General features: G+C 37.6%; 1 protein-coding gene across 1 annotated transcript in view; it reads right to left on the bottom strand.

Annotated features, from left to right (window-relative positions):
* PKHD1L1 (PKHD1 like 1) overlaps positions 1-23515 on the bottom strand; it is a 214825-nt gene that overhangs the window by 69612 nt on the left and 121698 nt on the right. Inside the window, exons 38-49 of the mRNA XM_060202102.1 lie at positions 22448-22696; positions 21313-21462; positions 19158-19332; positions 17062-17218; positions 15030-15186; positions 13703-13782; positions 11770-11899; positions 9798-9927; positions 6573-6814; positions 4413-4549; positions 1737-2766; positions 595-786 (exon numbers count right to left, since the gene is read on the bottom strand). Of these exons, the coding sequence (XP_060058085.1) occupies positions 595-786; positions 1737-2766; positions 4413-4549; positions 6573-6814; positions 9798-9927; positions 11770-11899; positions 13703-13782; positions 15030-15186; positions 17062-17218; positions 19158-19332; positions 21313-21462; positions 22448-22696 (2829 nt within the window). The remainder of the gene's footprint in view (positions 1-594; positions 787-1736; positions 2767-4412; positions 4550-6572; positions 6815-9797; positions 9928-11769; positions 11900-13702; positions 13783-15029; positions 15187-17061; positions 17219-19157; positions 19333-21312; positions 21463-22447; positions 22697-23515) is intronic.

Raw genomic sequence — 23515 nt, forward strand, 5'->3', positions numbered from 1 at the left:
GTTCAGAGCCTTCTTAACCTCTTCAAGTCCTTATCACTTCTCTCCCACTAGGAGTATAGATCAAAATTGTTTTGGGGGGTGGATTTTATTTTGTTTATTTATTTTTCACCCTTCCTGTCACCAAAGGTCTGTGTATTTTGTTTCTTGCCTGGTTTCTGACTGATTTAAATATTATGATCTGTCCATGTTTTAAGCATTATATAACTACTTAAGAGGAAGATGGTGAAAATTTTGGAAAAAAAATTTTTTTCTTGTGCCACTGGAGCCTCATGATAGCATGAATCCACTGTACCCAGCAGACTCCTCCAACCCCCTTGGCTTCATATATTGAGTTGTCAGATGAGTCATGACACATTTTGCATAGAAAATCAGAAAAAAAAAATAGGAAATAACTTTTTACAACAATCCAATATAAGGAGACAGAGATAGAGAAGAGAGACACCACAGCACCCCTCCACTATTTGTGTAGCTTTGTCTTAGTGCTGTGCTCTGGTGCTTGTGTATGGTATAATGTGACATCTAGCGAGTGAGCTTTCTCCCTGTACCACAGAGAAATGTTTACATTAATGCTTTGAATGATTATATTCCACTTACCAAAAGAGTCTGAAAGAACCACATCTTTTTCAAGCAGAGCTACTGGAGATGGTTTGTTGAATGCTAATCGGTGAAAGCTGACTGAGGTGTCACACACAGACCCAGGGAATCCAACACTCCACTCAGCCTCTTGAGTGCAGTGAGAAGGGTCCAGCAATGAGCTGTACGGAATGACAGTGTATCCTTTCTTGCCTAGGAAATGAACACAAACAGCATGCATCCCACCTAATATTAAGAATCTAAAGATGAAGTTGTCTACAGGGTGCAAATGCTATATCCCAGCAACCAACCAGTGAGGAGAATAGAAGCTTTTTAGTGAATGGGAGTTTATTGTGGATACAATAGGAGAATGGCATCTGAAGCACTCACAGCCAAAGTAGGAGACAGGAAGTGAGGTAAATCAATTGGTCAAGGGGTGGAAAGTATTTTAGCAGGATATATCCTATCTGTCCATACTACTAATGGAATATAATACATCTGGAATTTGTAGGTTTATGGGCTATGATTGGCTAGGGAATTTAAGTAGCATTTGGTTGTTGTTGTTGTTTGTATAACTGAGTACAACACAGAGGAGTTCTAAAATGGATGAGCTTCCTTTTGTGATGAATACCTGACCATGTATATTGCTTGACATGTGCTATTAATTTAAAACCAAGATAGGGGGCCAGGCAAAAGTGCACCTGGTTAAGTGCACAGGTTTACAGTGCGCAAAGACCCACATTCAAGCTCCTGGTCCTCACCTGCAGGGGGAAAGCTTCACAAGTGGTGAAGCAGGGCTGCAGATGTCTCTCAGCCTCTTTCTCTCTCCTCTCAATTTCTCTCTATCTCTACCCAATAATAAATAAAAATATTAAAAATAATAAAATAAAACCAAATTACAAATGCAGGAGGAAAAAAAGATAGATATTATCCTATGAGAGCTGTATTTAACAACAAGGAAAAACAATAGAAAAATATCTTGTCTGTGCTAAGTGCTGGCCTATATCCTTGACCAAGTTAGATTCTGGGCTAAGGTCTGTGATTCACGTGCATCTGAGTTCACAACTCAGCTCTGTCTTCCCAACATGCAAGTCTGCCTTAACAATTCATCTGTTTACACATATTTCCAATAGATTTTATCAGAAATAAAATCATAATCTTACCCGTCAGTGTACTGTCAACATCGATCAGTACCACTTCATGTTCCCATCGAAAACCAGCCTTGTTGGGTGTATGAAAATATTGGATGTCAGCAAATTTTGCACTCCAACCTCCACATCTCTCATTACAAACTCCAGTGATGGATGTAACACCCAGAGCTGCACAATTGGGACGGTCAAAGTTCATAAAGTGCACAGAAGATACAGTTAAGCCTTCGCTAAATGGGAGTACCAGGCCTTTTGTCGTACAAAATGTAGACCCCATCTCCAGTTCATCAAGATGACCAACTATTTTGGCATTTTTTATCATGGCTCCATTGTCTTCTCCCCACCCTCCAACATAAGGAGTGAGGATCCTCTTGGTCTCAATTCCAGCCTCATAGTTATTAACCATCACAAAGTTATGGAACTGAAGGGCACCACCATTGACCCACTCGGCTCCTTTTTGACAATTCCAAGTAGTGAGTGAATTAAACACAGCAGGTACTGGTACTGTTGAAGTACAAGATCCAGTTTGCATGGGAAAATATTCTTCAAAGATCCATATTCCAAACCAACCTTGAGAATGAACGGTGTTATTAAAAAACTCTCCAAGAGGAACTCTTTTCTGGCAAATGTTTGGGTCATAGGATGGTCCATCCGGATGGTTGTTCATTCGGTACCAGAAGCCAAAGTGAGTGCCCCCAGCGACTGCATTGTGTCTTATGGTGTTGTTTGGGTTGGTCACCCAAAATGCAGCAGGCGTCACATCATCATTCAGAAGGCTAGTACTTTGCTGAACAAATACTGCCAAGTTATATTGTAGGATATTGCCATGCTCAATACCATCTTCGATAAAAAATGCTCCTCCTTTAATATCATAGATAATATTCCTCTCAACCAGAAGGTGATGCGTATTGTGGATAGTAACAGCTCTGTTATAGGTCTGGTGAATTGAACAACCTTTTACATAAGATTTGAATTGTAAATCACCAAGAAGGTGCCAGTGGATTGGATATCGTCCCAACCGGAAAGCCTGGCCAGCATGGAATATCTGTTAATCCCAACAGACAGCTCTTTAGTGCTATACACAGACTCAGATTTTTGTCTAGAGCATTTTTTTGTCCTCAAAAAAAATAAACATCTGATTTTCTATTATTACTAATGCATTTACAGTTTACATATAATTCATTTGAATACACTGACCTCCAACACATCAAATTCAATATATAGCAGACTATATTTGACACCAATACCGTGAACAAAGGCTAACTTGGACTCTTGATTTTTCTCCTAATGCAATGCCAAATGCCAGGGTATCTAGCATGCAACCCGTGCTCTCAACTGATTAGTCACCACTCTGGCCTAAGTTGTTATTTTACTTTTTTTCAGACGGTAAGAAGACAAAATTCCATCCTACCATCCATGGAGTTCTATTTGTTTGATTTTTGTTGCTTTCATGTAGTACCAGGAACCAATTCCAAGGCCTCACATATACAATGCTATGTGCTATCTATGTTGTGCAATCTCCCTCTTCTGCTTTTCAACTCAGTCTTTTATGAAACTCTTTCATTTAGCAAGATATAAAGACCACATAAATTCTTGTTTTTCTTCTTTACCTTGACTCTTACATAATAATAATGAAAGAACCTTGGAGGGGAGCTGGTAGTGTTACAGTGTGTAAGGACCCAGGTTCAAACATGGGTAAGGGGAAGCTTCATGGATGATGCAGTGCTGTAGGTTGAAGGTCTCTATCTTACCTTTGCCTATTGATTTCTCTCTGTTTCTATCAAATAGACCAATAAAATATTTTTTAAAATCTTCCTAAATTTTACCATTTTTCAATGTTGTGTAAAGTGTCTTATATGCAGGATCAGTTATCATCACAAACTTAAAAAAATGATCACGTATCATTAACTCCCTTTTACAGATGAAAATGATGATGTTTAGGAAGCTAGAAGGCTGTTCACGGTCACAAAATTTCAGTTAAAGCCAAGTTGGGGGGGTTGGCTGGAGGCATACTAGGTAGAGCACACATATTATAATGTGCAAGGATCCTGGTTCAAGACCCCATTCCCCATCTGCAGAGGCTAGGGAGGAGGAAGAGCTTTAGAAGCAGTGAAGCAGTAGTGCAGGTGTCTCTCTTTCCCTCTCCCTCTCTATATCCCCCTTCCCTTTTGGATTTATCTCTGTCTCTATTTAGTGAATATTTTTAAGTTAAAAAAAATAAACCAAGTTGGTCAATTATTAAGGTTTGGGAAAAAAATAGATGATTTATTCTTATCACCCCCTCAAATTAACCATTACTAATATCTATTATGCAGATTGACCTCAAAAGCTACAGCCTACACAAAGTAGAACTTGGACTGGGTTTGGTGTTGCACCAAAGTAAAGGACTCTGGGGGTGGGAGGGGGTAGAACAGGGGGAGACTTTCAGGTCTTGGTGCATGATGGTGGAGAGGGACCTAGGCTGGGGGTGAGAGTGTTTTGCAGAAAATTGAGAGATTTTACACATGCATCAACAACTGCAGCTACTGTAATGCATTATTCCCTCCCCTTCCTCAATAAAATGAAAAACAATATTCCATTTCTCTCTCTCCACTACCGGATGATGACTACCATCTGGCCAATAGCAGGAACTTCAAACGTATTTGTTTCATGAAGAACCTTTGACAAGCCACTAATGATCATACTACTTACCTCTACATATTCTATTCTTCCAGTCACCATATTGGCACTAGGTACAGGAGCATGAAACATGATGCAGCCTCCAAACTGGTCACTACCTATTTCTTCTCCAAACTTTCCTTGGAAACATGTCTGTGTAGCAAATTCACCTTTAAAATAATTTTAAAGACACCTTAAAGAAAGCCAAATTGAAATTCTCTCTCTCTCTTGTTTTTTTACAGATTTTTTTCTCGACTTTAAATTAAATACGTAATTATATATTTTATTAGCATATAATTCTAGTAATCCTGAAATATAAATGTTCATATTCATACATCTCCTTGTCTAGGTAGTTAGAACAGTAAATCCTTTAGCTTATTCACTTTTGCATTTCTTTTTTAAAAAATTATTATTTATTTATTAAATATATTTTAAAAATATTTTTTATTGCTTAGTGGAGAGAGACAGAATGAAATTGAGGAGAGAAAGACAGAAAGGGAGACAAGACATACCTGCAGCACCACTTCACCACTCATGAAGTTTTCCCCCTAGAAGTGGGGTTCAGGGACTTGAACCTGGGTCCTAGCCCACTATCATGTGAGTGTTTAAGCAGGTGTGTCACCGCCTGGCCTCAATTTATTTATTTATTTATTTATTTATTTATTTATTTATTTATTTATTTATTTTTTACCGGAGCACTGCCCAGCTCTGGCTTATGGAGGTGCAGGTGATTTAACCTGAGACCTTGGAGCCTCAGGCATGAGAGTCTCTTTGTATAACCATTACTCTGGGATGCATTGGATCGACCTTCTCGTGGTGCATCCCGTGAGTACCCATTCATTGGGGAAACTGACGATCCTTCCTAGCCGACTGAATCCATATGGATCCTAGTCACTTTCAAAGCCAGCAACAAGCAGCTCTTGACAGCTTTCAGCCTGACCTGTTGACTGGCTACGGAAGAAGGGCAAATGCTAGAAGAAGAACCATTACTCTATCTACTCTACTTCTCAGTATACTTATTAGATTTCAAAGGTACTAAATAATTCTTGGAATGATAATAAATGCAGATAAAAGCATTTTATTTTACTCTCTCTGAGGATTTCTCTGCAAATTTGGCAATAAAATCATCAATGCAATCTTATGTAAGTATAACTAACAGAGTATACATTATCTCACTAATTCTCACAACTCTGAGTCAGTAGGCAGAATAGGAAGTATTCTTATTTTATTTTTTTAAAGAAAGATTTTATTTATTTATTAATGAGAAAGATAGGTGAGAGAAAGAAAGAAGCAGGCATCACTCTGCTACATGTACTGCCAGGGATTGAACTCAAGACCTCACGCTTGAGAGTCTAGAGCCCCAGCCACTGTGCCACGTTCCGGACCACAGAAATATTCTTAATTCAGTAAGAATGAAAGGTTTCATGGATATTGTTAAACTTGATGTACATACTGTAGTATGTTTCAAAGCTACTAAATAAATATTTGGATGGTTCAATGGAGATGACCTAGAATCATGATGTAGGCTATTCGATATCAAATTCAGTGAGCTTTGACATATACTAAACTTCCCACTGAAGAACAGGCTATATCAAAACTATTTATTATACGATTAATATATAACTATAATGGCATAAGTGGTTATATAAAGTAGTTAGAAGAAAATTGCAAAAAAAAAAGAAGAAAATTGCAAATGTTTATAGTTCTATCTAACTATCTTAATTACCACCAAATTTCATCAGTATTCAGTTCTGTTTCACTGCTGGGTATCAAGAAGTTTGCAATCACTCATTTTTTTTACAAGTTAAACATAACAATGTAATCAGTTCTGATTAGTGATATCTGAGAAGGCATAAGTGTCACTTCAGGACCAAAATTTAGTTGTTGGTGCTTGAATGAATCTCTAGCCATTATGTCTCCTGTCTCAAAGATCATGGAAAGTCATGTTCCCCTGGAGCTCCATTAGTTGAAACCCTAGAATCTTTGAAATGAATCTTGCTTGTTGACCAATGTTGGAATGTGGCATGAATGAAAAATAGGTCTTTCTCATATTAAATCACTGTGATTTAACTTCACATATAAATAACTAAATCAGAATTTAGTAAGTACTCAACTGTGGGTAATTTTTCTCCTCCAGGGAATTTTTTTTTCTGAAAACATTTAAGTCAGTAGGTGACAACTGTTAAACATTACCTGTGTCAAATCCATCAGGACATGCTGGAATTTTGTTACTCCATTCCATCTGATCAGATCCTCTTATCAAAATATTTCTTGTAAGAATTCCAACTTCTGCCCTAGCTTCAAAGAGAGTCCCATCAGGAAGTGTGATGGTGATTCCCAAGTGAGTGTAATTCAGTGGGTTAGTCAGTGTAATGTTTGTACCATCAGCAGATACAGATGCGATGGTGCTTTTTTCATTCTCTTGTTGACTGTGCCTGTAAAATTTTAACAAAACATTTAACTTTAATGTAAATAAACATATTTTGGTATGTTTATTTTATGCTACACCAAACAATTCATCTGTAAAGTAAATAAATTCAAAATATCATATGATATACTAAAAAGGAATTTAGAGACAGTGCTTTACTCCTTCTTGGAGTATCTTAAAAATATACATCTTGGAGGGCCAGGTGGTAGTGCAGCACACAAGAATCCCAGTTCAAGCCCTGGGTTTGAGCCCCCGGCTCCCCACCTGAAGGAAGGTCACTTCACAGATGGTGAAGCAGGTCTGCAGGTGACTTTATCTCCCCATCTCTGTCTTCCCTTCCTCTCTTGATTTCTCTCTGTTCTCTCCGACAACAACAATAGCAAAAGCAACAAGGGCAACAAAATGGGAAAATGGCCTCCAAGAGCAGCGGATTTGTAGTGCAGGCAAAAAAAAAAAAATTCTCTTTTCATTCTTTTTTTTTTAAAAAAAGGAAAATGAAATACTAACAAAACCATAGGATAAGAGGGGTACAATTCCACACAATTCCCATTTCCAGAACTCCATATCCCATCCCTTCCCTTGATAGTTTTCCTATTCTTTAACCCTCTGGAAGTATGGACCCAAGGTCACTGTGGGATGCAGAAGGTGGAAGGTCTGACTTCTGTAATTGCTTCCCCGCTGAACATGGGCGTTGACAGGTTGATCCATACCCTCAGCCTGCCTCTCTCTTTCCCTACATTTTAAAGACATCATCCTGACTTCCCTGGGCATATAACCTTACCAATGTATTCTGGAACCTCACCTTACCAGGACCCTATTCCACTAGGGTAAAACAGAAACAGGCTGGGGGTATGGATCTACCTGCCAATGCCCATGACCATTGGAGAAACAATTACAGAAGCCAGATCTTCTACCTTCCGCACTCCCCAAAATAATTTTGTCCCATATTCCCAAGGAGGGATGAAGAATAGGGAATCTTCCAATGGAGGGGATGGGACACAGAATTCTAGTAGTGAGAACTATATATAATTATACCCCGGTTATCTTACAATCTCATTAATCACTATTAAATCACTAATAAAAAAAAGATGTATGTTTAAACATTTGCTTTACTGGTTCTCAAGTAGGAGTTTACCAGTAAAATAGTGAAGACTGAGTCAAATTTTTTTTAGAAAACTCCTTAACTCTATTTTAATAAAATATTTTATGCTAAATAACAAACTCTTAAATTTCATACATAAAAGCTATGGATAAGAACTTTTCTACTGTACGAGTAAACCCTGTCATTTTGCTGCTTTTTTATTTTGCCATTATGTAATTAAAATTTCTTTCAAAGACAGAAAAAAATGGTCATTTATGAAACCAAGTATATACTTAACTCTTCCTAACATCTGCAAGTCTATTTTTAACTTGGGAAACAGTAAATTCAAAATGCTATCTTGATTTTAAATATAGACTGTGTCTGGATCTTTAATATACTTTAGCTGTTTCTTGTCATAAATTACTCTTTGTTTCCTAATAAACATAATTTATCTAATTTTGCTAGTACTCATGATTTGAGCAATACAGCAAAAACAAGATACTTTCTGCTTCTTCTTGCAAATGTACTTAACATAGTTATATTAATCTTTTATTTCTTACTGGTGAAAATATATAGTTAAAAGGAAATGAAGGGTCATAAGTATATATTTTTTTAACTAGAGCACTATTCAATGGTGACATTGGTAACTGAACATGGGACTTCAGAACCTCAGGCATTCAAGTCTTTTGCAAAACCATTATGCTGTCTTCCCTATTCTACAAGAAATTTCAATAGCACAAAGTAATGATTGAATTACAAAATGGGACAAGAATTATTATAGCATGATTACAAATATTCCATTCCCATTTATTCAATCATGCTAGCAATTTTGGATTTTTGATTACCTCAAACAAAAAAAAATCTCATTTGCATTTTTGCATGCATTAATATAATTGGCAAAGTTTATTATCTTTCTTTATATATTGGATAAAGACAGCCAGAAATTGAGAGATAAGGATGTGGTAGATAGAGAGGAGAAGAGACGGAGGGAAACCTGCAACACTACTTCATCCCTCAGAAAGCTTTCCCTATAGGTGGGGACTGGAAGCTTAAACCCTGGCCCTTGAGCATTGTAACATGTGCTCTCAACTAGGTATGCCACCATGCAGTACCTTATTTAGTAGTTTTAGGACATTTATAAATGGTTTTTAATAACAGATGTGTTGGTTTTATTTATTTATTTGCTAAGTTGAGGCTCTGCATATGTGCAGTTGTAGCATTCCAGTCTGTCTTTCTTTCTCTCTCTCTCTCTCTCGCTCTCTCTCTCTCTCTCTCTCTTTCTTTCTTTCTTTCTTTCTTTCTTTCTTTCTTTCTTTCTTTCTTTCTTTCTTTCTTTCTTTCTTTCTTTTTCCACTCCAGGGCTATCTCTGGGGCTTGGTACTAATAGTAGGAATCCACTGCTCCCGGTGGCCATTTTCTTTTTTAATGGGATAGGACAGAGAAAACTTGAGAGGAGGAGAGGAGGGTGAGGCAGAGGGAGGGAGAAAAACATATGCAGACCTGCTTTGCTGCTTATGAAGCTTGTAAAGCTTACCCACTGCAGGTGGGGAGCTGGGGCTCAAACCCAAATCCTTGTGCAAGTCCTTGCACTTAGTATCACGTGTGCTTAACCGTGTGTACCACTACCCAGCCCTCTATTATTATTATTATTATTATTATTATTATTATTATTATTATTTTAATTCAGATAGAGTCAATAAGAGACAGACGAGGTGAAACGCATCATAGCACAAAACCTACTATATCGTGCTGGAGCTCAAACTCACGCCTCACATTTCATATTTTTAAAACTATTGTAATATAGATTTCTGCATAAGAAGGGTAGAGACATGAATCTTTGTCTTTTATAGAGCAAAGAAATATCCATTCTAAATCAAAGTTAGAAGACCATGAAGATGCCATTCCATACCTGTGTCCTGTGCTAGCAATTACAATTGTATCTCCAGGTTTCCATGTTACAGCTTCCTGTAAAATCAAAATCCTTTCCCCGGCTTTTGCAGTTTGAGACAAACGAGTCCAGACCACAGGAACAGGTTGACCTGGAGACAATACATAAACCAGAGACTTATTTAGATGTACTTTCAACACTGTCAAAAGGAACTATTAAATGGATAATTTACAGACAGTAATGTGTAAATTTCTGAAAATGACATTAGCCTACATATTAAGCACAATGCAGGGTATTTATAATCACAGAATACCACTTTATGCACTGCAAATATGTAAAAGATCATTACAACATAGAAGACATACATTAAAAGTATTCACACCACTGCTTTATCTTAAATAATGTTACTTTGACGCTGCAAACATGATAAAAATAATATTTTCTCTGCTTATAACATCCCAAAAGAGTTATTAAAAAGAACTACTGTAAGTTTATAAATCAATTTAAAAGAATTCTTTACAAAATTCATATGCAGGGTTGGGGTAGATAACATAATAGTTATACAAAGAGACTTTCATGCCTAAGGCTCTGAAGTCCCAGGTTCAATACCCCACACCACCATAAGTTAGAACTCAGCAGTGCTCTGGTAAAATATAAATAAATAAGTATAAGAAATACAAATTCAAGAAGTTAGAGTCATTATAAGCCTGTTGTAAGAAATACTACCTGATATTAGAACTAAAATGGACACAGTGGCCAGTAGAATGCAACTGAAATCCCAGGAATAAGCCCCCACACCTATGGACGTCTAATTTTTGACAATGGCCCAGCTTTCAAACTCAGCATTTGTATATGAACACATTTTATAAGGAGTCGGATTAGAAGGCACTTTAATTTTGCTCACACCTCAGCACATGTGTGAGTGAACGCAGTTCTCTACCATCTGTACAACAGCCAGAAGCTGGGTTTAAAAAGAGATAAGCCAATGTGGCGCCCCACCTTAGAGAGTTCTACTCTACCTACTTCCTACCCTGTAGATTATCCAGCCTTGAAGATGGCAACGTGGGTGGACTCTATTAGGTAGTGGTGGGAGTTTCTTTTACAAAACTAGGTGTAGAAACCAGGTTTAATTAAATAAAATCTGGAGTAGGAGAAAAAAGTAACAAAAAAAGAAAGTTGTGGTATATGTAAATAATTGACGAGTATTCAGCTATTAAGAATATTGAATTCACTTTCTTCACTTCATCTTGGATGGAACTTGATGGAATCATGTGAAGTGAGATAAATCAGAAGGAGAGGGATGAATATGGGATGATCTCACTCATGAGCAGAATTTAAGAACAGAAAGGGAAACACAAAGTAAAACTTGGACTTCTTTGGTGTATTACACAAAGGCATAGTACTCTAGGGGAAAAGAGAAGAGGGTGGGGGATTGCTTTCAGGTACTACTAGAGAATAATGGCCTTAATTTGGGGTGAGAGTATTGTACAGACACCTATTTTGGTGAGATAAAAAATTGCACCCATGTGCTAATAATTGTACTGTAAGCCAAAGAAGGAGAAGTTAGGATCTTCTTTGAGAATTTATTGCCTTCTTTTATATAGCTAAAGAAAGAAGTAAATAACCACATAGCACTGTAGTTAGTGGTAAGTTAGGCATAAGATATTTATGGCAGCACATACAATGGGATAAGAAGTATGCAGAAAAGACCCTAAGGAGCTTCCCTTTGACTGACTTTGCCTATGAGTCTTGAATGTATGTAGGGATTGGTCTGAGCTGGATAAGGGAAGGGGAGAGAAAGAGAAAGAGAGAGAGAGAGGGAGAGGGAGAGGGAGAGGGAGAGGGAGAAAGAGAAATGTGGAAATATGTAAAGTCAGGAGAAATTAAAAATGTAAAATTTTCATTTAGAAAGTGTTATGGGAAGGATCAGCTCTAGTTTCCAGGCTAGTTTCACCTCCACCAGTAAGTACCCTGTGCTCTTCTGGCTACCAACCATGAAGATCCAGGATCCCCTCTCGCACAGCCAGTGTTTTGGCGCCATATACTGGAAGTTCAGGTGATCTTAGGTGCCCATGCAAGGTAATGATGGCCTTATGTTGGAATGGGGACTCTTCTGTCCCAATCTGCAAGACATTTCATGAGCATAATTAAGTAAAAAAAAAAAATCACCTGTGGTCCGGGAGGTGGCGCAGTGGTTAAGGAACTAGACTCTCAAGCATGAGGGCCAGAGTTCAGTCCCCGGCAGCACATGTACCAGAGTGATGTCTGGCCCTTTCTCTCTCTCCTTCTATCTTTCTCATCAATAAAATAAATAAAAAAAAAATCTTAAAAAAAAAATCACCTTTTAAAATTAGTTAATTTATTAATATCGTTAATTGCCACTGGGATTTATCACTGGGGCCCTGTGCCTGCACTAAGATACCAGTGATACTGGCAGACATTTTTCCTTTTTTTTTTTCTTTCTTTTCTTTTACTTGATAGGGCAGAAAGAAATTGAGAGGGAAGGGAGATACCTTTTTTTTCTTTTCTTTTACTTGATTGTGCAGAAAGAAATTGAGAGGGGAGGGAGATACAGTGAGAAAGAAAGATACCTGCAGCCTTGCTTTACCACTTATGAAGTTTCCCTCCTGCGGATAGGGACCAGGACACTCAAACCAGGATCCTTGAGTGTGGTAAGTGAACTCAAACAGGTGTGAAATTGTCTGGCCCAACAGTCATCATGCTAACCATTAAAAAATAATCCTTCCCCTTTCTCTCCTCTCTTTTGAGAACTGATAATTCAGTTGTCAGTATCTTCCTTTCGAAATACAAAGGGTAAATTTTCTAGTTCATTAAGTACACTGTCATGGAATGTTGCAAAATATATTTAAACTGCATCTCAAAGTTAATTTTTCTGCTTTGTCTTAAATTCTTTTTTTGGCCAAGTGATCAAGAAGAAACAAAGAGATCTAGTAGGACTGGAGACATGGATTGACCTGCCAACGTCCATGTGGTCATGTCTGGTGGAGATGCAATTACAGAAGCCAGAACTCCCACCTTCTGCATTCAATAAAGAATTTCAGTCCATGCTCCCAGTGCGGGAGAAGTATTAGGGGAAGATGACTAGAGGGCTCAGAACTCCAATTCCATCAGGACCCAGAAAGAAAAGAGGAAAAAAGTAAGGACACTTGGAAGTAGTCATAGATGTAGGTGTGCCTTAGAAAGAGAAGGCAGGACCATGGGGGGGGGGGAGGACATATATGTATAAATATAGACAGATAGTTATAGAAATAATAGTCAACCTACTTCTGTGACCTTGGGAGAACTACTGTAGCTTCCAATTGAGGGAATGGGGACACAGAACTCTGGTGGTTGGAATGGTGAAGAATTATACTCCTGTCATTTCATGGTTTAGTAAATCAGTATTAAGTCACTAATAAAATTTAAAGAGAGAGAGAGAGAGAGAGAGATCTGGTAGTAGTTCTATGGAAAATAAACACAGGACATTGACTCAAGACCAATTAACAAAGTAATGTTAATATACTAGTATATGAGTTATGATTATTAAGGGAACTGTCTCTACTTTTTTGTTTGTTTTTAAAGTAAATGGTTTGGAAGATGGGAGGGTGGGGGCACAGACTTTACTGATGGGTATAGTGTGTTAACTACACATTGTAATCTTAAAATATTGTAACCATTAGTCAAAAATAAAATGGAAAAAATGGGTTCATTTTGAGGAATAAAAAAAAATTCTATCTATGGCAATACACTATTATCTTCCTCCAAAATGCCTTCAAATACCCTAGGAAACTCTAATAATAGCAGAGACCTAAACAAAGACAAGCCTGTGAGAGACTAGTATAACACTTTAATCACTTTACACACAATATTGTACAAAGAATTGAAGAAAGGTCAGCACTGAATACATGTCATATTCTATTACATACCTGAAGAACGCCTCCATCTGTAATTAGAATGTTTTCTGCATGGAGTTCAATGTCAACTTCATCAAATATTAGAGTTCCACCTAGGAATCATAAGATTTTGAAACAGGTCACAAGGGAAACTATTATTTGAGTGTTTTATTAAATGGAATGTTAAAATTGTTTACTCTATCCTGGCATCACAATTCATATCAATTTACATTAATTCTTTTGCAACATAAAGTACAGAAATTCAGAAGAGATTGATAGAAAAGGAAAGTTATTTTTCCTTGAAAAACTTTTCTTATTGTAAGAGGTGCAGCAACGCAAATTATGGTTGACAAACACAGAACCTCAAAATATAAATTAAGAACACAAATAAAAATTCATTTTATATAAACCATCATAATGCTAATTTTAGTCCTGAGCTTTAATCCATAATTTGTATTAGCAACAGTAGTAGTCTAGATTTATCAGAGAACATTCAGGTAAACATTTTTAATAAATGTGAAATAAATTTGTATAGTAAAAGTTTACTTGTACTAAGGTCCAATAAGCAAAACACTATTATTAGCCAAGAAGTTCAAAGAAAAAAACAAAATTCAAACATCTTTTAGGAGCTAAAATCATTGTAGAGAAGCTTATGCACTGAAGTCCAAAGTATTTTACTTTTTCTAGAGATTTACTCTTCTCTATGTTCTTTTAACAGTTCAATTTCTTTAGTTTTTCTATAGAAAAAACAGTGTCAAGAAACAGAGAGGTTCACAGAGAATCAAACAAGGGAGAACAAGACAGTGTAGCATTCAAGAGGAGTCAGGTGTCATCTAGTATATAAGTTAACAAATCACTAAGATTTTACAACGTTTGGTGTCCACTATGCCAGTGCTTTTGTAAGAAAGAAATGCCTTTTACTATTGTTAGTCAAGAAAGTATACATTTAGGCATATGCCCACAAAAAATTTTGAGACAAATGTCTTATGTTTTGTAAACAGAAATTTTTATTTTATTTATTTTTAAAATTGTATTGATTTGTTGAATAGAGACAGAGAGAAATTGAGAGAGGCATATGTGGTTAAGCACACATAGTCCTAAGCCGTGAGGACCTGAGCAAGTGTCCAGGTTCAAGTCCCCACACCTGCAGTGGGGATGCTTCAGGAGTGGTGACGCAGGTCTATTGGCATCTCTCTTTCATTTCTCTTTATATTTCCCCCTTCTCTTTCAATTTTTCCAATAACATGGAAAAAAAAAGTCACCAGGAGCAGTGGGTTTGTAGTGCTGGTACTGAGTCCCAGCAATAACCCTGAAGGCAAACAAACAACAACAAAAATCCCACAATTTTTTAGAAATTTACCCTGAATAAGCAACATTTTCAGAACAGGGGTACTTTGATCCAGCAAAACTGTTTGTCCTTTTGTAATAACTACAAGTGATCCTTCTTCTGGAAGAGATTTTCCACCCCATGAGGAGTTTGAGGACCAAACATCAACATATAAGAAGTCAGCATTATCCTGTAATAGAACACAAAAGGCTTTTTAAATGTAGGTGTTTGGTGATAATCCATCACTTAATTTCTCAAAAAAAAAAAATCTAGAAGATAGATTACCTAGTATAACATGCACCTGGATTTGAACTCTGGCATCACATGGGAGTAGCATAGCCCCATATAAATCAACAGATAGGGAGTTGGGTGGTAGTGCAGTGGGTTAAGTGCACGTGGCGCAAAGCTCAAGGATCCCGGTTCCAGCCCCCATCTCCCCACCTGCAGGGGAGTTGCTTCATAGGCGGTGTCTATCTTTCTCCCCTGTCTGTCTCCCCTTCCTTTCTCCATTTCTCTCTGTCCTATCCAACAATGACATCAATAACAACAATAATAACTACAACAATAAAACAACAAGGGCAACAAAAGGGAATAAATAAATATTAAAAAAAATTTTTTAAAGCTCCAGATAAAGATGGCGAAGCAGGGCTGGGCTCTCTCTTTGTCTCCTTCCCCCACCTAAACAAAAAGTTAAAAAAAAAAAAATCGCTGACCTAGTAGTGGTAGTAATGCACAGGCGCAAGACCTGAGTTTGAATTTAAAGAAAGAACTTTAAAACAATACACATTTTAATTAACAATAAATTATAGCATCCTTGACTCTGTTATAGCTACCTGTTGGTTTATTGCATAATAGTGATAAAATAAAAAATTTCAACAGCAATCACCCACAATAGTATAATTATCATTCGTTAAAATCATGTCTAAGTTATTGCATATCAGATTTCAGGCTCAGGGGAAAAAAACTAGTATAGCCACAGGCCCTTTGGACTATAACTAGTCCTTTTGGACTAAAGTACCTACTAGCTATTTATAAAATGGAGGACCCCCTCCAACTCTTCATCTGCACTATTCCAGCCTTTAGGTCCATGATTGGTCAACAATTTATTTGGCATTTTGTATGTTAACTCTCTTTTCAACCACCAGGTTCCAGATGCTAGCATGATGCAACTAGACTTCCCTGGACAGACAACACCACCAATATGACCTGGAGCGCCACTTCCCCAGAGCCCCACCCCACTAGGGAAAGTGAGAGGCAGGCTGGAAGTATGGATCGACCTGTTAATGCCCATGTTCATTGGGGAAGCAATTACAGAAGCCAGACCTTCAGCCTTCTGCATCACACAATGACCTTGGATCCATACTCCCAGAAAGTTAAAGACTAGGAAAGCTACCAGGGGAGGGGATGGGATACGGAGTTCTGGTGGTGGGAATTGTGTAGAGTTGTACCTCTCTTACCCTATGGTTTTGTCAATGTTTCCTTTTTATAAATAAAAAAAAAAGAAAAGAAAATTAGGTAGTTTTTAATTACCCAGGATAGAACTATTGACAATCATATTTTTAATAAAACAAAAAGGAACACATGGAAGTCAAGCAGTAGCACAGCGGGTTAAGCACACGTGGCGCAAAGCACAAGGACCGGCATAAGGATCCCGGTTCGAACCCCGGCTGCCCACCTGCAGGGGAGTCGCTTCACTGGCAGTGAAGCAGGTCTGCAGGTGTCTATCTTTCTTTCCCCCTCTCTGTCTTCCGCTCCTCTCTCCATTTCTCTCTGTCCTATCCAACATATCCAACAACAATGACATCAATAACAACAATAATAACTACAACAATAAAACAAGAGCAACAAAAAGGAAAAATAAGTAAATATAAAAACAAACAAACAAACAAACGAAAAAAAGAAACACTATCTTTAAACACTATCTTTCTTAAAAGAAAGCTATCTTCTATTTTACTACAGTTATATCTCAGTTTGGGAGATACCAACAAAGTAAAAAAAAAAAAAATCCATTGCCAATTCACTTCATAGTATACAGTGCCAGTTTTTCTTGTGATGATAACATTACCGATTTGGCCACGCCAATGCTTGCTATGTTGACATGCACTGGAGAGCTCCCTGAATGGATGTGAGCATTTGTCATGCAGATGATATATGTCTTGTTGGAAAACTCAACATCACATTTGGCTTCAGCTATGGTAATGAAAACATCCTGCAGGTTTTCACTGTAAAGGGAAAAAAGGAGGGGGAAGAAACAACATTGATGTCTTTCTCCAATGTGTAGGTAACAGTCTCAAGCCTAATTATCTTATGTGTGTTATATTAAGCATGCTGGTTACCATATGCAAGGATCTGGGTTCAAGTCTTCTCCCTACACACTCCCTTCACGTGCAGGGGGAAAACTTCACAAGTGGTGCGGGTATCTTTTTCTCTCCCTATCTTCCTCTTCCTTCTCAATTTCCCTCTATCCAACCAAATAAAAAACAGAGAGAAAGGGAAAAAAAAAAAAAAAAAAGGTCTATGGGAGTGGTGGATTTGTCATGCAGGCACTGAGTCCCTGAGATAACCTTTGTAGCAGTAAAAATGGGGGGGGGGGAGGGAAAATGAAACAGATTTTTTGTAGCAATACTTTAAAATATTTAAGAATAATAACAAGAGAGGGCCAGATGATGGCACACAGGCACAAAGTACAAAGCACAAGGACCCGTGCAAGAATCCCAGTTCAAGCCCCTGCGTCCCCATCTTTCGGAGGTGGAGGGGGTCACTTTACAGGTGATGAAGCAGGTTGCAGGGGTCTACCTCTCTCTCTCTCTCTCTATCTTCCCCTCCCTTCATCAACTTCTCTCAGTCCTATCCAAAAAAGAAAAATAATAAGATTAAGAGTCTAGGAAATTGAAGTACACATAATAGTGTTAGAGGAAAACTATCTGGATTCAGTTTACTAAAATCTTTTAGACTTGGGGGCCAGGTGATGGCACACTTGGTTAAGCCCACACAGTACAGTCCTCAAGGACCCAGGTTCAAACCCCTGGTACCCATCTACAGGGGGAAAACTTCCTGAGTGAAGAAGCAGGGCTGCAAGTGTGTCTCTGTCTCTTTCCCTCTCTATTTTCCCCCTCTCCTCTCAATTTCTCTGTCTCTATCCAATAATAAATGAACAAATTATTTTTTAAAAGAAAGTAAAATTATAAAAGAAGGTTTTTAAGTTGTTGCCAAACAGGAAGCTTTATAAAATAATTGTAGGGATCACTTTGGCTGTGTGAAATTTATCATATTTACAGACTTGAGTTTCCATGTGAGTAAGGATAGCAGGTAATTTTAAGTACCTGAGGAATTAAAAATACTTGCTAAGATTCAAAATGCTCTTCTATTTTAAAGTCAGTCTAGTCAGCAGAAGATTTATGACAATGTAGCACATAAATCTGAGCTAAATAATAAACAGATTTATGGAAAACAATCTGAGGAGATATAATTTAATGGACCTGATACATGAAGTTATACTTCAATGAGTCAGTAAAACAAATCAGGGCTGGAGTTGTAATGTTGGGGAAAGTATACCAAGAAGGTATTTATGTGTGTGATGTCACTAGAATTCAGAACTGGTTATTTAACCATACTGTAAAGCAGGGGAAAATATCTAGCAAGTTAAGGCAGGATGTTTCTTTTTGTCTTTTACTTTTTATTGTGACTAGAGTTATCACTAAGACTCACTGCCTGCATGACAGCAACCATTTTTCCTTTTCCTCTCTCTCCCTTCCTTCCTTCCTCCCTCCCTCCCTTCCTTTCTTTCTTCCATTTAGAGACAGAAATCAAAAGGGAAGGGAGAGAGAGGGGAAGAGAGTAAGAGAGATACTTGCAACACTGCTTCATCACTTATGAAGTTTCCTATTGCAGGTAGGGATTGGAATTGAACTCAGGTAACATGCACTCTACCAAGACAGTCATCACTAGGCCCAAATACAGGAAGTTTCAACGGGTAGAGAGAGGAGTTTTACATAATAAGTAGTTGATATATGTTAGCCATAAGTAGCATTATGGCCTCAAGCATGAGTACTGAGCAGACAGGTAAACAAACAGCTATAGGCACTACAGCGTACATGACAGAAGGCTCAGTGGTATAAGTCTACAAATACACATTGATTTATGTACATATAAAGACAATACCTGAAGCCAGATCCCATGACTGTCAGTCTGGTGCCCCCGGCTGTACTGCCTCTTGTGGGAGATATTTTGGTGACGAGCGGAGTCAGTGACAAGGAGTATGTAAAAGAAGTAGTGGATTGGGACCTGTCCTTCCCATTGACCACACTCACATCACAAACTTGCTCAGGTCCCCTGCCTACAAGAGGAGGGAGGGCACGTCTGCAATCAGATTCTGATTCATTTCTAACCCTCCAACCCCAACATTTTCAGCAGCATCTTACTCGTCCCCAAAATCACATTCAGACACAGGATCAATGTAAAGTAATAGAGATCTCTACCAATGGCCCACAATACCACGTGGTTCAAGCATATTACCAATAGGGAAATACACACACAAAAAAAACACACAAAGAACCAAAAAAACAAAAATAAAAACAAAAACAGAGAACCTTCCTTAGAGTTTCTAGGTAGAGAATTTTCCAAACCTGCCTGTTTAATTATCCATTTCTGGAGGCTCCAACATTGAAACTTATAGGAGGAAGGAAGGAAAGATAAATGAGCATCTGCAGACACACTGACAGTTGAAAGTAAGATGAAAGACAAAAACTACAAAATCCAATATAAAACTCTAATTAGGAAAGTGCAAGCATAGGCAGAGTCCTGACAAATGCTGACAGGAATGTTGCAGTTAAAAAAAAAAAAAATCAGGGAGTCGGGCGATAGCACAGCCGGTTAAGCGCAGGTGGTGCAAAGCCCAAGGACTGGCTTAAGGATCACAGTTTGAGCCCTCAGCTCCCCACCTGCAGGGGAGTCGCTTCACAGGCGGTGAAGCAGGTCTGCAGGTGTCTCTCTCTCCCCCTCTCTGTCTTCCCCTCCTCTCTCCATTTCTCTCTGTCCTATCCAACAGTGATGATATCAATAACTACAACAATAAAACAACAAGGGCAACAAAAGGGAATAAATAAATAAGTAGTTAAAAATTAAGAGAAAAAAGTCAGAAATAAAAACTTTGATGTTGAGATTATAATAGGCCTAGTAAAATTTTTAGTTCACTATTTAAAAATTTCTTTGTTTCAGAAAATAGAAAGAAAAACAAGTTTAAAACAAGTTTTATCTCGTTTTGTTAAGGTTTTAAAAAATATTGACACATAAAGCATACCCTTTATTCATCTAATTTTGTTGTGTATTTAAAATGCCAAATAAGAGGGGGCCAGGCGGTGGCGCACCTGGTTAAGCACACACATTACAGTGCGCAAGGATCCGGGTTCAAATCCCTGGCCCCCACCTGCAGGGGGAAATCTTCACAAGTGGTGAAGCAGGTCTGCAGGTGTCTCTCTGTCTCTCTTCCGCACTATATCCCCTCCCCTCACAATTTATCTCTGTCTCTATTCAAAATCAATAAATAAAGATTAAAAAATTAAAAAAAAATAAAATAAAATGGCAAATAACAATAATTTCACAATATTCCACTGTAATAGACTTAACAATTTTCCACTTAATAGCTGGGAAATCTGAAATAGAGAGGAATGAACTTATTCAGTTAAAGTGATACAGATAAGTGGCTTAAAAAAAGAGCTCAAGTTCTTTAAAGTTCAGCTCCTAAGCACTAAAAAAGAAACAGTGTCATGCTTCAGATACCATTCTCATCACTGTATTACATTAACTGACTAAATCTCACATAATCTCATAAAGTAGCCTACTGTGTGTGACAATGTTTATTTTACAAATGAAGAAACTGAGTGTAGAGAGGTTGATTAACTTGCCCAAACATACAATTTGGGTTTGTATCTTGGCAATGAACAGAGACCACAGTCAGAGTCATGATACTATTCTAACTTTATGGGAAACTAATACTCAGATAGGAACTACAACATTTCTTCACCAGGCATGCTCAATAAACTGAGAGCTTTTAGTTCATGTGATAGACTGAGAAGATGCACGCTAATCTTAGCCAAATGTTACGAAACTTAAAACACACACACACACACACACACACACACACACACACACACACACACACAGGAAAAAAGTTCTAAAGAAAATTTTAAAAATCAGGACAGTAATAAAGACTATTCAGTTACCCCCCCCCCCCCGAAAATACACACACGGAGTCTCTTTTGTTTAATATTTTCTCACTCAAAGATGGGGATTCTTTTTTTTTTTTTTGACAACTTACCAGTATGAGGTGGAATTGTGCATAATAATGTTGTGTAATCAGATTTAAGCCTGTCAACTGCACATTCTGAATCACACATTGATATACTTGAGTTTTGTGGATTAAACCCAGTGCCTGTCACAGTCATGGTTTGACCACCACCGAAGCTCCCTAGTGATGACAGACACAAATAAAAGCCTTAAGCTAATGTAAAAGAAGCCTGCTCTTTGTATATATTTAACTTTACCAGAGCTGAGCAGTGTTCTGGTTAAGACAAACAAACAAAAGCATATTGTATACACTTAACTTTATTTTAAAACCTGAAAAGGTGCTACCTTAAATGAAAATATTCTTATAACTAAAATGATGTAATACATTGCATTATGTTATATCATGTTGCAGTAACAAAAGCTCTTTTGATTGTATTAGCTAAAAACCTCTCTGAATAAAGGTCAAATTTGATCATTTACTTGAACTGCTTCCAAGTACTAAAATTTTACTTCAAAGTCATGTCTTCTAGTAGTGAGACATAAATGTAAAATCAGTATTTTAATTAAGAGTTCATGGATATGATTAGTAAGTATTTTAAATACCAAAAGTAATATTTGAATAGAACAATAGTATTTAAATGTAATTACAGGCCAATAATGTCTTGTTTCTTAATTCCACATATGGCCTGGCCATTTTAATTAAGGCTAAGTTTTAAATAAAATGAGTAGCATTAAAAAGTTGTAGATATGGGGGCTAGGTGGTGGCGCACCTGCTTAAGCACACCATTACATTGGGCAAGGACCCAGGTTCAAGCCCCTGGCCCCCACCTGCAGGAGGCAAGCTTCAGGAGTTGTGAAGCAGAGCTGCAGGTGTCTGTCTGTCTCTCTCACTCTCTATCTCCCACTCCCTCTCAATTTCTCTCTGTCTCTGTCTAATAAATAAATAAAAATTAAACATAAGTAAAACAAGAGATGTAGATATTAAACAAATATTTTGAAATACTGATACTCATATGCTTAGTTATTTGATACATATGCAACAATATCTTTAACATGTTCTAGGAACTATACATTTTCAGCAAATATTGAGGGATACTTTTATCTTTCTAAATGGGGTGTTTACTGAAATATTAAATATCTCTGGGTTCGTACACATGCATCACTACCTTGACTTGGATGAATATGTTGAATGGCAAGTGGGTACTCGTATACAATTGTGGACACAGCAGAGCCTTTGGCCTTATGATGCATCACAACAGGAAAAGTGCCACCAGCGTGATCTCCAGCAATGCACTGCAATACACTCTCATTCACCATGGTCACATTACACGGAGCATTATTTATCATTACTGAAATTTCCGAGATAGCAATGCCGAAATTAGCACCTGTGATCTGAATTTCAGTTCCTGGTGGACCTAAAAAGGAAATGATACGAATATTTCTAAATTGCACTATCTTCATATGAACTTAAAATTATGCATATTTAATTCTAAAACTAAAATGATACTTTTTTTTTTTAAACCCAGAACACTGCTCAGCTCTGGTTTATGGTGGTACAAGGAATTGAATTTGGGAACTTTGAGCCCCAGCTCCCAATACGGATACCTAGTATTTTAAAGTCAGCTTAAATATTAGCAGTAGTAGTCATTGGTATACTGACTATAAAATAATTTATAATCTATGGCAGACTGGTTATAAATGGTTTATCTCAATTATGCTGGACAGGAACTTGGCCTTTCTGTATACTTGAGTAGGCAGATTATTCAGGTAAACTATCTGCTGCTCCCCCCACACACACACACACATACACCTGGTTCTTGGCTAATATTTAACTTACATTATTTGAGTGTGTATAGGGCCACAGACAAGGGAGGCTGGTTCAGCCGAGCATTACGGCTTTGCCAGTAATGTCCTGTTAACCTTGAAGAAGCCAACAGTCGGCAAGACAAAGTTACTGTTGGTTCCTTTAGGATTAATAGGACATTGCTGGCAGAGCCGCAATGCTCTGCTGAACTAACCTCCTTTGTCTGTGGCTCCTCCTCCTCCCACAAATTCTAGCAGGGTCTCCTGTAGAGATATTCCTGGTAATATTTGTACTGAGATTGTTTCTCTGCTCTTAAGGGAAATATTTTACGCAAGAAAGCATATGACAAGTTGTTTTGTTACTTCTGATCGTGCTGTAAAATCATATATAAAAGCTACTTTTTGGGAAATAAAATTTAATGTGGCTTCGC

Source organism: Erinaceus europaeus, chromosome 1 (genome assembly GCF_950295315.1).
Source record: "Erinaceus europaeus chromosome 1, mEriEur2.1, whole genome shotgun sequence".
Taxonomy (NCBI): Eukaryota; Metazoa; Chordata; class Mammalia; order Eulipotyphla; family Erinaceidae; genus Erinaceus; species Erinaceus europaeus.